The 17,589-nt window shown below is 38.8% G+C and overlaps 1 protein-coding gene across 2 annotated transcripts in view; it reads left to right on the plus strand.

Annotated features, from left to right (window-relative positions):
- Positions 1 to 17,589, plus strand: part of COLEC10 (collectin subfamily member 10) — a 145,484-nt gene that overhangs the window by 110,345 nt on the left and 17,550 nt on the right. For both annotated transcript variants that reach the window (XM_077942871.1, XM_015145915.3), the window contains exon 2: positions 16,406 to 16,477. In XM_077942871.1, the coding sequence (XP_077798997.1) occupies positions 16,406 to 16,477 (72 nt within the window). The remainder of the gene's footprint in view (positions 1 to 16,405; positions 16,478 to 17,589) is intronic.

The raw sequence follows: 17,589 nt of genomic DNA on the forward strand, positions 1-17,589 counted from the left end.
TGACTCTAATCACCACATCCAATGGGGTGGCAGGAGCAAGATTGCTAGCACACATTGAGTAGCTGCCATTCACCCAGCACTGTGCGAGTGCTTTACAACCATGTTTAAATTTAATTACTTCAATGGACTTTGAGCAAAAAGATTTTATTATCTCAGTGAACTCTGAGAAAAAATACTTTATTATCTCAATGGACTTTTGAGAAAAAAAGGCTTTATCACTCCCATTGGACAGATAAAGAAATTGAGGTAAGAATTATTAAGTCCCTAACTTAGGTCCACAGAGCCAGAAGAGGCAAATTAAAACCCAGTTAAGTTCTAGTTGGGCCCTATGTTCCAATCAACCTGCTAAACCCACTAGCAAGCCAGAGAGGCCCCTACACGGTGTTGACGGCACCTCAGTGTTTTATGGGGCCAGAGGAAATGGCTACTTCAGTCTCTTTACTTAAACCCCCCTTGGTCCCCATGGAACTCCAGAGCACACACCTGAGTGTCAGACAATACAAGCTCTGCACAGTTGCTGCTCTTCTCTGATGAGAGAGGCTATGCCATGAGTAAAGCCTGACAGTCGTCACCCCTATCCTCAGGGATAATTCCTTTCTCAGAAGACCTCTTAGCTACTGAAAACTAGATTTCTATTTGGCCATCCACTATTTTACTGGACATGGCTCTGGATCCCAGCAATTGACACAACTTGAATAATTTACCAAGATACTTCTTAGCCTCCAACACAAATAAGACATTCTGTGACTTACCCAAATGGATAGAGAGAAACGCCCAAGAAAGTCCAATCTTTTTCATACTCAAACTGGAAGTCTTACTACCTGTGAGGTCACCCTCAGAGATAATTTTGTTTAACTCCAGTTATTTTTACTTTTGTGAAAACTGAGGCCCGGAGAGGTAAAATAACTTGTTCTAGGTCACACAGCGGCTAATAGGTAGCAGGGCTAGAACTAGAACTCAGATTCCAGATTTTTGGAGCAGGCATTGTTCCATTCCACCATGTTACATCATTTTCCTCACCTTATATCATTCTCATTAAACATAAAATGATTAGTTGGTTTTATAAATTAACATTAGAAAAGGAGTTCCATGAGATCAATGTATAAACATGACACAGAACTATTCTAGCTCAGTCACCCTGATGCAAGTTGAGTTGCTGATTCTTTTTCGGTAACTATCAGAAAGGGTAAACAACTAGGTGTTTTCCCAAAACTTTGTATTAATTGTATTAATTCACTAGATTCTTTCATTATGTGTTTTAATATGTATTTTCTGCATAAGGACAGAACAATATTTTCAGTGTTTTTTTTTTAACTTCTGTATTTCAGTGTATCGATACTTAGAACAATTTTTCATCTTTTTTTCTTTAGGTAGATACTAAGAAGGCATTTCAAGTTTAGGTCAGGAAGGGAAGAATAAAATTCCAGTCAATAAAAGTGTGGGTAAAGATGAGTCAGGAAGTAGTACTAAATGGTAATGATAAAAAACAATTTGTTTCGGCTGGGCACGGTGGCTCACGCCTGTAATCCCAGCAATTTGGGAGGCCAAGGCAGGTGGATCACGAGGTCAGGAGATCGAGACCATCCTGGCTAACATGGTGAAACCCTGTCTCTACTAAAAATACAAAAAATTAGCTGGGCGTGGTGGCGGGCGCCTGTAGTCCCAGCTACTAGGAGGCTGAGGCAGGAGAATGGCGTGAACCCGGGAGGCGGAGCTTGCAGTGAGCAGAGATGGCGCCACTGCACTCCAGCCTGTGCGACAGAGCGAGACTCCGTTTCAAAAAAAATAAAATAATTTGTTTCATTTTAATATGAACTTAATAAGCCGTGTCTCTCTTCAACACTCTTACATAATAATTTGGATATGTATTAATCACTAGTAGAGATCATAGCGATAGGCATTTTCATGTATGTGAAGATCATGGGCTTTTATATGTATATATCATGGACATATATATATATATGTATAGTTTTGAATGTGAGCTCTGCCACTTACCTAGCTATACGATCTTAAGCTTAAATGTCTTCATCTATAAAATGGCCAAAACATTGAACTCATGGAGATAGAGAATAGAAAGATGATTAACAGAGGCTAGGAAGGGGAGTTGGGGGACATAGGGACAATTAAGGGGTACAAAAATAATAGAAAAAAAGAAAAAGACCTAATATTTGATAGGACAACAGCTGAACTATAGCCAGTAATAATTTAATTGTATATTTGTAATAACTAAAAGAGTATAATTACATTGTAACACAAAGGAGAAATGTTCAGTATATCCAGTTTCCCATGATGTGATTGTTATACACTGCATGCTTGTACCAAAATATCTCATGGACCCCATAAATGTATACACCTACCACACACCCACAAAAATTAAAAATTAAAAAAAATTAGAAATACAATGGAGATCATATTGCCCACCTCAAATGCTTATTTTGAAATTGAAACATGTTTAGTATATAGCTTACCTATCATTTCTTTCACTAGTCTCCACTCCTGTTTGTTACTATAGGCTCTCTTCCCCCATTCCTAAAGAAAAGCTCATAGATTGTGAAGTCAGCTCCCCAAATAGAAATGTACCAGGGAAAGACAGCTCCTTTCTCCTACTTATCGCAATTTTCTGCCTATTTTCAGTCTTACTCCAAAGTCAACTTTTATTTATCAAGAGCTCACAAACTTGAGACCACCTCTTCTCTTCGCTGATATTGCTTCCTTTCTCCAGTTCTCCAACTGATCCTGGCGTTCCTTATTAGTAAAATGGAAATAACTAGTAAATACCCTCAAGTTTGTCATGGGGATTACATGAGTGAAAACAGAAAACTGTACCTCAGATTTCTCATCAGTAACATAAGGATGATAATAGTGTGATTTCTTCATAGGGTTGTGGTGAGGAAAAAAATGAGTTAAGCCACATAAAACTCTTAGCACCTGTAGTCTCAGGGACTCTATAAAATAAGAGCAAACCATGGGAGAGCAAAACCCAAGGGAGAATGAGATTGTGTTTCCTGTTTATTGTTCTTCCTTCTTCCTTTAAGAAATATTTCCTTTAGCTACTGTCTATGTCATATAGGCAGGCTATTCTACTGGCCTTGGGTCATTGATGACGTGTAGGCCAGGCACAAATTCTCTCTTGCTCTCTTACTCCTCTTGTTTATATTTATAAAATTCTACTTGTAGAAACTTGGTAACTCTGTTAGTTTCTTCATGATATTTCAACCCATAACCAATTTGTCTGTTATTTTTGCATTACATATTGGACTTGCAATATCCTGTAATTTTATACAATTCTTTAAATTATATTTTATAGCTTTCTCTGCTCTTTTAGAAAAGAATTGTACATACACACAGTAAAAATCGGACACTCAGAGATTCAAGTAAAGCAGCATCTAAATAATGTGGGGTTTCTTTTCACATTATTTACTGTGATTGTTCTTGATTCGACAGCTCTGGAAGCATCAGTTTAGGTCTCTTGTGGTTACGGGAAGATGCTTGTATCTGTTAAACAAATTATATGAACAGAAGTCATTCTTCAATTTGCAAAGCTTCATCTATTATTCTATTTTAGCTCAACTGACACCTATAAGGATCATCACCTTTATTTTAAGGAGAAGGAAACTAAAGCGTACTGCTCTTGCATGTGATTTCACCACACAGCTGTGAGAAAGTTTTCTGAGGAGAAACCCTGTACCCATTCTACCTCCCTAACTACGAAGAGAGGAGCCCTAATCAACCCAGCTGGTGAGAGAAGCTGAGATCTGTTAAATGAGATAATGTCATCTCAGGAATAATCACCCATATCTTAAGAAGACAGGCTAGATGTGCTGAGGACACAAAATTCTTTAAACAGATAACTTATTGTTACCTGCATTCAGAGCTTATAGACTTTGAAGGTCATTTATTTGATGCTGCTCAGGGATAAGTGTATGTGCAAGACATTATAGCATCAAGTGCAGTCAAAAATAGTTTTGATAGTGTTGTTCTGCCTGGCCTGAGATGAACCAGGATTTAGAAAAAGATTTCTCCAGTCAGAGCCAAAAGCTGTGAAAAAGTCATCTTTCTCTCATCAGACCACATACTGGGTGACCAAATGACAGGACAACCAAAAGAAGGAGGCCCATATGTCCAATGGGAAGTTGAGGGATGCAGTGTAGCAGCAAGTGTGACAATATACTCTAGACAAAAGTGAAAGCCCCCAAAGAAATGTGCGTGGGTCGGGGAACTTTGATACACCACAAGGGAAAGTCTCTGGAACCAATTTATCATTGTAACCCTAGCACCATGCTTCACTTGAAGGGCAAAGCTGGATAATGTCACCAATGATTTTGGGGCAAAGCCAGTGCTAGACCACAGACACAGACCAAGAATAAAGCTCACATAGAATGTACAAACGCAAGGGATATGACCTGCTTTCCTCAATTGGAGCACACTTAAGATGACATTTTACTTTTCAAATTAAAATGAGCTTGAAATTTTGATTAGCCCGAGTAGGGAATGATATATATAATACTATATATATATATATATATATATATAGCCTCTCCATGATTTGGGAGACAATATCATGTTGGTATTATTCTAATGTGGCCTATCCACACCAATGTGAAATTTTTTTCTGCTCCCTCTTTCTGATATCCAAAACTAAAATGTCCAGCATTCTCAACTGCCAAGGTGTCCCACCATCTGCCCACAGGGCTTTATTAAGGGGAAGATAATCTCCTAAAATACATCATATCACTGCCTTTTCTATATCTTTTCTTGTCTGAATTTTGGGAATGTAGAAAAATGGGCAAGTGAGAGGTTAGAGCATGGTATTCTATAGCATCAAAAAACATCACCAGTGCAACAAAGTTATTGACTCAGTTTTCTAGTTAGTAAAGACTCTGAGTCTTAAAGCAAAGGATATTCAATGGAGGAGGAGCTAACTAAGTGTTATCCTGCGCCCCCCCCCCCCTTTTTTTTCTGAGACAGAGTCTCGCTCTGTCGCCCAGGTTGGAGTGCAGTGGCGCGATCTCGGCTCACTGCAAGCTCCGCCTCCCGGGTTCACGCCATTCTCCTGCCTCAGCCTCTCGAGTAGCTGGGACTACAGGCGCCCGCCACCACGCCTGGCTAATTTTGTTTTGTATTTTTTAGTAGAGACGGGGTTTCACAGTGTTAGCCAGGATGGCCTCTATCTCCTGACCTCCTGATCCGCCCGCCTCGGCCTCCCAAAGTGCTGGGGATTACAGGCGTGAGCCACCGTGCCCAGCCTATCCTGCCCCCTTTTAAGTGGATAGGATTGGCATTTTAATAAGGTAGAACACAGAATTAGTTTTGTTGTTTTTTTGTTTTAACTCCAATGGCTTCAACATAAATAACAACTTATTATACTTGTCTGCTGCATTAATCCATTTTATGTTGCCATAATATAAAGGAATACCTTAAATTGGGTAGTTTATAAAAAAGAGGTTTATTTTGTTCATGCTACTGCAGACTGTACAAAAAGTGTGATACCACTATCTGCTTCTGGTGAGGGCCTCAGGAAAAGTACAATCATGGCAGAAGAGCAAAAGAAAGGAGGATAGTGTCACACTCTTTCAAATAACCAGATCCGGTGTAAACTGAGAGCGAGAACTCACTCATTACCACAAGGAAAGCACCAAGTCAGGCATAAGAGATCCTCCTACATGACCCAAACACATCCTGCCAGGCCCCACCTCCAACGAGGGGGATTGTATTTCAACATGAGATTTGGAGAAGACAAACATCAAACCATGTCATCTGCTAACCTAATTTTCATTGAACAGTGGGTTTTCTTTTCCACATAATTTTCGGAGTTATTTTGCAGAAGTTGTGAGATTGTTTGTATCTGGTCCAGTCAACCAAATGATAGTCTAAACCAGAGGAACCAATGGAAGTCTTTGAGTAGAACAACATTAGATTTGCTTTTTAGGCAGAGAAATCTCTTAGCAGGGTTGAAGATAGACTGAAGGATATGAGAAGGTCTTAGTGGGACATAAATGAAAGATAAGAGTTGCATAAGGGTTGCTGGAATAGAGAGAATGGGGTGCAATAGAGAGATACTTCAGAAGTAAATTGGGAGATTATGAGTTCTTAATTGTGTTTCAGTTGCATGTGAACACCAGTGGAAAATTCCAGTCGGCAGTTGGGAATAGATACCATAATATTTCTTAGACATTGTTTTTCTAGAAAAACTAATCACATAGCCCATTATCTTGACTTACAGTTTTTATATTTTGTCTCATTCAATGTTTGATGATTATCAAAGAGGATACTACCATTCTCACAGATACTTGAGATGTTCATAGATTGAGATGTTGGTATACATAATAATACAGTTATCGAAAGTAATGGCAAAAACTGCAATTACTTTAACACCAACCTAATAACTACATTTAATAACAATACTACACTTTTTCCTTAAATTTGTTTCTAACTCACTTTGTGCTGAAATTAATTTTAGGGAGAATATTGTATGTTACATATACAGAGTGTTGTAAATGTTTAGATGCCAAAAGCATAAATCTGCTCTGGGAAGACACACACACACACACCCCAACCCCAACCAGGATGTTGCAAATCTGCACGACAGGATAAGTTCTCACAGAGGCTTTCTTCCCCTTGTCCTCTTCTTTGTACCTCTCTCATTTCTAGTGACTAGATATTCCTCATGGCCCCTTGGATGCTACTGGCATAATGTAATAATGTAATATTCCAGAGTTCTCACTATCTTCTAAACACCCTTCTAAGCTCTTCATGTGCATGACCACATTTACTCCTCACAACAACCCTGTGAGGGAGGCACTTCATTATTCTGACTTACTGATGAGCAAATTGAGGCTTACAGAATTTAAATGGGTTGCTAAAGTCCCATACCCTGTCAGTGATGGAGCCCGGACTTGAACTAAGCGCTTTGATCCCAGATCCTATGCTCTTAACAACTGCATTGCATTGCAGAAGCGTGCCACTTAGTCCCGAATTGATGGGATTTCTCTTTGTTTTTGTTTCTATGGGCCTGGCTGAGAATGCATTTTAATAATGAATGATATGTGAAGGCAGAAGGAAACCTGCCTAACAAACCTTAATGTTGCATTTTTCATTAAGTACAGTGTTAGTTCCCACCCTCCCACCCCCACCCACTTACTCAAACATGTGATGACTGCAAAGTAAATGCAGACTCCAAGTGATCATTCTTTTTAAGCCAAATAAGCTTGAAAACAAAAAGAAGATACTTTGTAATTCAAATAGGAGAGACTGTAGGATACTTGAAATCCTCAGTTGTCTCTTTTGCTAGGTTGCAATAGAATAGCCAAGAACAATGAATGATAACATTCCATGATGAAATATGACATAGACTTATACATATACATACATATATTTCTCTAATAGTCTGGACATTTTCATCTATTATTTATTGCTTATATTTTTAGATTTTTAAATTTTATTTATTGTCCTTTTTGCAAAGCAATTTTCAAAAGTTCTTTGCATATTACAATATTACTAATTTCTCATATGCTATATATGTCTGTCTTTCCTTTTACGACCTTTAGATTCTTCTCTAAACAGATTAATTGCAAATGAAAAAAAAATGTTTTTCAATGGAGGTGGGAACTGAAAGACATTTTGATGAACAATGCATAAACAGATTGGGCAGGAATAGAAGGTTATGCAGCAGAGAAACTCCTGGGTTGTAATGAGTGTATATAAATTAGCCATTTATCAGAATGTCAGAAAATAATGTGGGAAAGTTCCATTGATGCCAGCCTGTGAAGGTTCATATACTAGACTAATTAGTTTGAAGTGGCCTATAAACACAGAAGAACTGTTGAAACATTTTGAATTGGGCAGTAGTATGATAAAAATATGATTTAATAAAGATTAATTTGCAAGATAGTTGGGAAAAGTAAAGTTCAGATTCAAGGAAACCAATATTTCAAGAAGTATTTATTGAACAGACACTAATCTAGGCACTTGAGATACATCAATAAAAATCTTTAGGAATCACCTGTAAGGAACAGGGTTACAGCATAAAGACAGGAAGGCATAAAATAACAGCAGCAGGGATGGGAGGAAAAAGAAAGACAGAGTGAACATATGAAAATTAAGAGTCAAGATGAGAGTGAGGAAGCTGATTTGGGTACCGAGCCTTGGAAATTAGACCATGACTGTAATATTGAGAGACAAAGGTAAATTGGAAGAAGAAACAAGAATATGGAGTGGACAGAAGCAGTAGAGGCAGTGGTGTGTGTATTTGCCTCCTGGGCTGCCTTATGAGATTATTGGCCATCAGCACACACCTCCCAGCAGGCTGGAGTCGATCCATTAATCAGCCATTATTGAGAAAGACATTTCAATCAATTACAAACTCATTTGACTGTATTGTCATTAAGCTCACATTTATCTACCTTGTCTTTAAGGATGTTACTCCTTTTATTTTGAAAACAATTATTGAGTAATCACCTATTTACAGATTCTCAGATTCTGTGCCAAGTGCTAGGAATACAGTCTATCATCCCTGACCTGTCTCATCACCTATGACACAATGCAATAGGACGCTGTAAAGTGAGAGGGGATTACCCTCCAGGGAGTTAGTTTAGTTGTGACCATTGAAGAGGGAGATGGAGCTAGGAAAATCTGTACTGAGAAGACTCCTTGGGAAAGGAGGTAACACGTGAGCTGAACTGACGAGGTCCAAGGAGTGCAACAGAAGACAAAAATCCACATAAAATTTCATTGGCAAAGACATTTTAGTACCAGCTTGCCCTCATATAAGGACAAATTTGTATTTTAGCTTATTTTCTTTGTATTTACCTTATAATGTAAGTTTATTCTGGTGGAGCTCAGTCTAAAGGATCCTATTTACTTCTTTTTGACAAAGAATAGTGGAGAATTTGAAGTGTGGGCAGGTAGGGTTAGGTGTTTCCTCCTTTGTGCTCCCACAGCAGTGACTGTCAGCATTTATCACAGTAATTATCTGCTTTTTTGTCCATCTTGTCCTGAGGCTTTGACCTCTTCCTGGGAAGGAACTTCTCCTAATCATTATCAAGTGGTTGTATTAGTACAGAAGTTTGTGTTGCCAAGTGACAGAGGTCAACACAAACCAAACTTACACTGGTCAACCAAACACACAGAGAAAAGCAGGGGAATTCACAGACTCACATAACAGGAGGGGATTCAAATTGAGTTAGGTCCAGCTGCTCGAATCACGTCTCCTGGGCAGAGTCTTCATCACACCATTCTGCTTTCCTCTATAATGACTGTAATGTGAGTTCTCTCTTAATGGTGTCAAAATAGATTCAGATTCTTCAATGATAGTCTATCCTCTCTGAGACTCCTGCAGAAAAAGCAAATCTCCATTTTTGAAAGTTCTAAATAATATCCTCAAAATGAGACTTGTGGGCTCTTATTGGGTCACACGTGAATTGCTGAATGAATTATTATGGATATGGTCTAAACCATATGGATTGAGAATGAGTAAGTGTGATTTCCTACAGAAAACTGTGGAGCTGTTACCTGAAGCCCAGGTAGTGGATACCAAGAAAAGGAAAGCAAAAAACGCTCACTATGGTTGCAATATTTATGCAGCAATGAGAGTACATTCCATGCAAGGGGCTCTTTGATGAATTTTATCATCCGTAATCTTACTTAATCTTTAGGTAATTCCATGAGAAAAGGGTCATCATCCCCATTTTCCCGGATAGGAAACTAAAGCAGGAAGGTTAATTATTTAGTGTAAGATTTAATGTAAGTTTAAATAATGTATCAAATAATTTAACAAATTACTTAATAAAATTATTAAAATTAAATAATTTATTAAATTCAGTTATCTATTACATTAAAATGTAGTAGCTGTTAGACAGGAAGTTCAGGAGTTGAGCCTAAGTACGTGTGACTATAAAATTCCTATTTTGTCCATTGTTCTGAGCTTTCAGAGGGAACTTGAATGAGTGCCCTATCTGCCAATACACACATGGTTCCTAAAGGTGGAGTTCCTTGGCAAATCGCATCTTTGTAAGGAGTTGCTATCTTTCTTATCAGACTCTTCCTGAGACAGCTTTTCCCCTTAAAGACACATAATTTTCTATGGACTAAGATGCAGTTGGTTCTTTTTAAACCATATCCTTACTTTAAGCCAATAATAAACAACATTTTTGAATGCTTTAAATGTGTTAGGAAAAGTGCTAATTGTTTTATATGAAAAATCTCATTTCCTGCACATTCAACATAAGATAATGTTAGGATACCATATTAGCCTGTTCTAACCTTGCTAATAAAGACATGCTCAAGACTGGGAAATTTATGAAGGAAAGACATTTAATTGACTCACAGTTCCACATGGCTGGGAAGGCCTCGCTATCATGGTGGAAGAGCAAGGGACGTCTCACACGGCGGAAGGCAAGAAGAGAGCATGTGCAGAAGAGCTCTTCTTTATAAAACCATCAGATCCCATGAGACTTTTTCACTACCACAAGAAGAGCGTGGAAAAGACCTGCCCCCATGATTCAATTATCTTTCCCCAGGTCCCTCCCATGACACATGGGAATTGTGGAAGCTACAATTCAAGATGAGATTTGGGTGGGAACACAGCCAAACCATATTAGATAGAATCTCAGAAAAATCTCTTAGAAGACCCTTGCCCCACTATCATGTACTTATTTTTTTTCTATTCCCGAGAAGCACACTGTTGTTTATTTGTTCTTGAGCAATGTTGCCAGGGTCTGGGCCTCCGTTTTCCACAGATAACCTGCCTCACAACAATGATGGTTGCAAACCTATAATGTTTACAAATCAGACTTCATTCAAAATCCATGCTCGCTTGCTTTTTATGTTTTTATTAAAAGAAATACAAAGAAAGCTTCCCCTAAATTTCCATCACAAAGTTATTAAAGTAAATCGAAGTAGCATGGGTCTCAGAGTGAGGGAGCAACCCCCAGGATGGGAGACTCTAGAACAGGTAAGCATTCTAGTTATTTCCAATTATAGATAAGAAAATGGGAGCACTGAGAGTTTAAATATCATAGCTAAGTTCACAGGGCTGATAAGCAATGTGATTAAGATTTGATTCCTGAATATGCAAGGTCAGGACCCTCTCCGGGGCTTCATCAATATGTCATCCTAACTTTCCAGGAATGACTCCCTTCTGTGAATCACCAGTGGAAATTTTTAGTCTTCCAACAACTGTGTCCAAGGCAGTTTCTTGATCTATTAGTTCTTTCAGAAGAGAAAATGGAATTATTTGTCATGATTTGTTTTCAAAGGATTTAGACTTACTCCTCTGAATGTCTACTTCTCTTCTAAGTACTCATTTCTTCCTTGTATGAGATTATAATCGCACAGCAGTGTGGGCTTGAAATGAACAAGATCACAGAAGTCTATCAAGGTGACTTTTTCAAATGCCTACAGCCCTTTAAAAAGCAAGATTGATATAACGATAATATGTTTATATGGGAGTTTGTTCTTACCCTTTAGAATCACTCACTGAAGTACTTAAGGGAGATATGTTCATGTCTATAATTTACTTTTTAAAAAAATATAGCAAAAATAAATACATGAAGCAATAACAATGTGCAGATTGGTCAATCTCAGTAATGGGTTTTTATCTTTAATTATGTGAAAAAGTTTCACAATAAAGGGTAAAAAAAATACAGCCAAGTAAAAGAGTAAGTAATGATTATATAATAGAGATTGAGGTAGTGAATATGAAGAAATAATCACTCATCTACTTCTATTCTCATTAAAGCAGACACTGATGAGTTTACCAACTAAGCCAGGCATGGTGTTGAACACTTTTCATCCACTGTCTCCATTAATCCACAGCAATCCTATGAGGTTGGGACTATTGTCTCCATTTATGGATGAGAAAACTGAGATTTGAAGAAACGAAATGGCTTGTTCCAGAGTACTCTTAACCAAGGCATTGCACTTTCTTTACCTTAGGGAAAGCTGTGCAGAAGTGGCTGACTTGAAAGAATTCAGGATAGCCAGGAATAGGCAGGTTGGGTAGGTGAAGGCACCAAGGGAATGTTAAATGGGTGAATGGGGAGAAGGCAAACAATAGCAGGTCCCAATGAGGCCTGAAGATTTCAGTGAAGTGATGAGGTTGAGATTGGGGAAGTAAAAGTACTAGGGAGTGGTCTGTTTTATGACTCTACTGGTACATGTCATGTATGTAAGAGGTATGGGGCATAATTGATGACTACTGAAATTTCCAAGAATGAGGATGCAATTGGCATAGATGGGAAGAAAGTGTAAGTAGGAGTGGGAAGGATATATTTTAGGCAGAAGTTATTGCCTTGTTAAGAAAGCACAACATACCACCTATTCCATTCAATTCTTTTATTTTATTTTATTTTTTTTTTTTTGAGATGGAGTCTCGCTCTGGCACCCAGGCTGGGGTGCAGTAGCACAATCTGCAACCTCCACCTCCTGGGTTCAAGCGATCTCCTGCCTCAGCCTACCGAGTAGCTGGGATTACAGAAACCTGCCACCATGCCCAGCTAATTTTTATATTCTTAGACGGGGTTTCACCATGTTGGTCAGGCTGTTCTTGAACTCCTGACTTCAAGCAATTTACCCGCCTCAGCCTCCCAAAGTGCTGAGATTACAGGCGTGAGCCACTGTGCCCAGCCTATCCCATTCAATTCTAAGGCTGATCAGGACAAAGGTTACTAACAACTCCCCAGTCTATAAGATTGTTTTGACAATGGGAAAAGGACTTTAATTAATTATTTTTAGCATCTCCAAAACAATTCACAACTTTTCAATAAGTATTTCCTTTGATTAAAGGGTACTGGCCTGGGTTACAACTAGAATTCAATTTTAAAAGATTTTTTGCTAATTGTGGGGGAAAAGTCCTATCTAATAAAATGTGGTCAAATGTGTACTCTGTTGGAATTCTGCTGGTGGCTTGGAGAGGGAGTGTGAGCAAAGCAAATCATTTTTGTAAAATTGAAATTAATTCATTTCAATTTATAGCTTTTCACTTAATTTTCAAATACAAGTGGCTATTTCTAAATGAAGTAAAATAGTCCAAATTGGTCCTACTCATCTAATAAATATAAAAACAAACAACTGTGAGCCAGGTGGAGAGCCCTAGCCAAAGCTTGCTTTTACATCTCCCTTCTGTTCTCATTAAAGCAAGTAAAAGATCAAACAAACCCAGGACCCACGCTGAAGGCTAGGGCTCAAGTTGTTACTTCATCTCTACCCGCAGCCTGCTTGGCCACCAGGCTGGGATGCAGTCACATGGGTCAAAGAATAATAAATAATCCTATTTCACCCTCCCAGATCTCCATCAATAGCCACCAGGGAGCAGGAGATGACTAAGTCACTCACCCGGGTGCCTCCAGTGAGACACTTGCTTGAAAATGAATGGGAAAGCTTATAAAAGGGGAAGAAGGAAGGAGAAAGAATAATGGCACCAATAATCACATCTGTGTGGCATTTTGATTCTCAAAGGGCTTCACATACGTGCTTGTTTTTGATCTTGCCTTTTCATGAGCAGGACGCGCATCACTAGTCCCATTGTACAGAAGAGCAATCCAAGACCCAGAAATGCTAAGGCAGGAATTTGCTCTAAATCATCCAGCTTGTTCAGAACATGGGCTAGGACAGATGACCCTGGTTTAAATCCTGGCTTTACCACTTATGAGCTATGTGACCTGGATGTTACTTAACCTCTCTGTGACCCTATTTCCTCTTCTGTAAAATGGAGCAAAGGATAGTACACATCTCAAAGCTTGCTGTGGGAATCAAATGATGTATGCCAAGTGCTGAGAACATTTTTGGCACAAAGTATTTGATAAACAGTATTATTATATTTGTAGAATGTCTTATGGTTCACACGAAGTGTACTCAGTTCAACTACATTTATTAAACACCAGAGCCAGGCACTGTGCTAAATTCTGGAGATGCTAGAATAAATCACTTATGATCCCACCATGCTTTGGATCACAGGGAGATGTAAGAGATAAGTGGAGATACGCCAACACGTTTGGTATAAAGTGTTATTTTTAAGCCACAAAGGTAATTAGAGGGAGAATTTAACCCAGTCTGGGAGTGTTAGAAAGGACTTCCTGAAGGAAAATACTTTTCTAGCTTTACCTTTGCTAAACACCCTCTGGGAAAAAAAAAAGTGTAATTTTTGTCTATTCTATGAATGCATGAAAAAAAGCTCAGAAAAGTTAAAGGACTTCCCAAAGTCCCTCAGTGAATGGCAAAGTGGTGTCTCAGTTATGCTACCCTATCCCTATCCCAAGGAAACACTTCCTGTGAATAAAGTCATTAAGGAATAAGTTGGGTTTTTTCTTTTCTCCCATTATCTTTCTTGTATAAAAGGAGACAAAAACTATCACTCTTTCTGCAACTCCCCTCTTCTCCCTGAAAAATTTGACAGAATGCCAAAGTCTGTAAAATCCACTATCTGCTAAGAGTTACAGAATCTAGGCCAAAAGATACAACTGTATACCATGAGGATTCTAGAGGGATAGAAACGTACATGTTGTTGAATCCTCATTTGACTATAAAAAGCTCTATGACAATAGGCAAGCAACTTAGCCACATAGTCTCATTTTTTTTCATTCATAAAATAGAGCAATGAGAGTTTCCATCTCCTAAATTGCTGTGATGACTACATGTCAAGTCCTTAGCTTGTGCTTGACTGACTTTATAATTGCTCAATAGACATTCACTGTTAACTTTAGCTAGAAAAATATCATCTACAGAAGGATCACTTGAGTCCAGGAGGTTGAGGCTACAATGAGCTGTGTTCGCACCACTGCACTCCAGCCTGGGTGACAAAGAAAGACACTGTCAGAAAGAAAGAGAGAAAGAGGGAGAGAAAGAAGGAAGGAATAGTGTGAAGGAAGGATAGTGGGAAGGGAAAAAGAAAGGAAGGAAGGAAGGAAGGGAGGGAGGGAGGAAGGGAGGAAGGGAGGTAGGAAAAGAAAAGGAAAAGAAAAGAAAAAGAAGAAAAATGTCATCTAGTTCACCTAATTCTCCCCTCTGGTCTGACCACAGATATCACCTGTGCATTCTTTTTTGAAAACCATCCTAGGAGGCATTTATAGCTTCCTTTGTGAAGTATTTCAATGTCTGATCAGTCTCACAACCCAGAAATCCAACTCTTCCATACATTGTGTTTGCTTTCATTTAAAATGTCAACATTCTGCACTCAGAAAAAATAAAAATAAAAAGAGGGAAAATCTCTGGTGGTGTTTTTTTCTTGGATAAATCAATGAACAACACAAGTTTCTCACACTCAAATTGTCTAATCCCAAGAACTTCATTTTTGTCTTTAGAAGGTTTTGTTTCTCCTCCTTTCCTCTGCTGATGGACAGGGCTTTTTCATGCCCTGAGATTGCTGTGGTGATAATGCGAGTATCTGGTCATAATATCGTGTATGTTGTGCTCTTTGTTTTCAAAGCACATTCACATGCTCACCTTGTTGATCCTAAAACAACTGAGTGAGGTGTGGAGAGCAGATACTATCCCCAGATTTAGGAAAGGAAGCATAAAGGAAACAAAAACAGCAGCCATCATTGCTAAGCACTGATTATATCCCAGGTGTTCTATGTCTATTGTCTCATTTAACCTACCTAAAAGCCCACTCCAGTAGGTGTTATTAGATCCATTTGCTGGAGAGAAAAGTGAGACTCGGGGAAGTTCTGTACTCAAATTTCTCCAGGTAGTGAGTGGTGGAGCTGAGACTTCAGTCAAATCTGTCCTAGTCCAAAGTCAATACACTCAATCACTGGCCTGTTGAAGATTTGTTCAACCCATCAGTGACTAACATGGCATTAAAATCCAAGACCCCTGATTCTCAGTCTGGGCACTGTTCATTAAACCATTCATTCAATCTTTAATTCTTCAAGGTGCTGGAGCTACAGTTGCCTATGATTAAGACAGTTGCCACTCACAGAAAACTGCTTTGTGGCTTCCCCATCCCTAGTCTCCTGTTCTTAACTTCCTAGGTCATGCCTACAATTTTGGGGTTCCCAAGCATGCAGTCAGAGAGTAATAAGTTATGTGTACCTCTGTGTGTGTGTGTGTGTGTGTGTGTGTGTGTGTGTGTGTGTGTAAGTTTTATGTTTATTGTCCATCAAGAATTTGCTAGATTCTACAGCAAGAATAAAGATTTGTCAGGCCAAACATTTCAATTCAGCAACAAGGATGTTTCTTCAAACATAAAGTTGGATGTGGAGAAAAGTGAAAAATAAAATATACTGGAAGTTTCTTCCTTTCACCTGAGTGTCAAGTCTGTGTGAACATATGTCCATACTCATGGCTGGGTTGTGAGGCAAGCACTGAGCTGAGGGAAGGAGTGTAACCATCTCCACCTTCCCCTGGGAGAATGTGGTCATGTAAATATTCGAGATGCTTCATTTTGTCTCATTTTCTGTTTCAAAAGGAGATGATGGTGAAAAAGGAGATCCAGGAGAAGAGGGAAAGCATGGCAAAGTGGGACGCATGGGGCCGAAAGGTAACTAAAATGATGTGAAACTGACATTTTAATGTCATAATTGCTCTTCTTTCTCTCCTGGCCCTTGCCCTGGAAATTAGCAGCTTTCATAATGCCCTCTGCCCCAGCAATGCCTGAAATATATTTCACACATGAATTAACTCACCATCTGAATGCCCCTCTGAGATTACCTGTCAACAAGACTCTGAGTTTCTCAAGTTGCATTCTTAGGGCTGGCTGGTGTGGGACACTGGGAGCCCCAGGGAAAAGCAGTCTCTGAGAATATTAAGAAACGATGTGTTATAGAGCTGTGTTCATACCTGTGTCTCCCTTCTAAAGCCACTGCTAAGCAGCATTTTTTTTTAAAGCTGGCGTAGAGTTTAAGGAGGAAGATAAAAAGAACAAAAAGAGCTACCTGATTCATTGATCTATTCATCTTTCCCCAAGATCTCTTTATTTCTTTAATTCCCACCCCCGCCCCCCGCCCCCCGCCCGTTTCATAACACAAAAGAATAACACAGTGGGGAAATGGTGGGGTATGGGAGAAGTGGGATTAAAGATGAAGAGGGTAACACAGAGGTGATTAGGAAGTATCTTCACTCACAAAGCTGGGCATTGGCCTTACCAAAATATAGCTTCTGGGTTGTGATGTGTTTGTGTGCACCTTCTGAACACTTAAAATATTTCTCATCAACTGCGAAAAGAGGGCTGCCCTAGACCACTTATTTTTAAATCTTGAATAATTTAAAAGGAAGAAAGACTCACAGACCTGTGAGACCTCAATTTGGGAAATGCTGACTTAAACCTATCTATAAATATGAATGTCAATTCCAAAATTATTCTTAGAAAACAAAGATTTTTAATTGGCAATTTTTTTTTTAGATTTTTGTAAAACGAAATAATATTGGAAAAGCTCAGTGATTCTTGACCGTAGTTTTTTGAAAGAAAATTCAGCAGGACCATGTCTGATGTTTCTTTGATCATTAGGTTTTATGACTGCACGTTCCCTGCCCTGTTTTTAAGTGGCACGATTGTCAAATCTTGTTTTAAAATAGAGAAGAAATAGAATTCCAAAAGGAAGACAGAATGCAGCTAAAGAAGAAAAAAACCAGAATTGAATCAAGAATACTTTC

This window comes from Macaca mulatta, chromosome 8 (genome assembly GCF_049350105.2).
Source record: "Macaca mulatta isolate MMU2019108-1 chromosome 8, T2T-MMU8v2.0, whole genome shotgun sequence".
NCBI classification, from domain to species: domain Eukaryota; kingdom Metazoa; phylum Chordata; class Mammalia; order Primates; family Cercopithecidae; genus Macaca; species Macaca mulatta.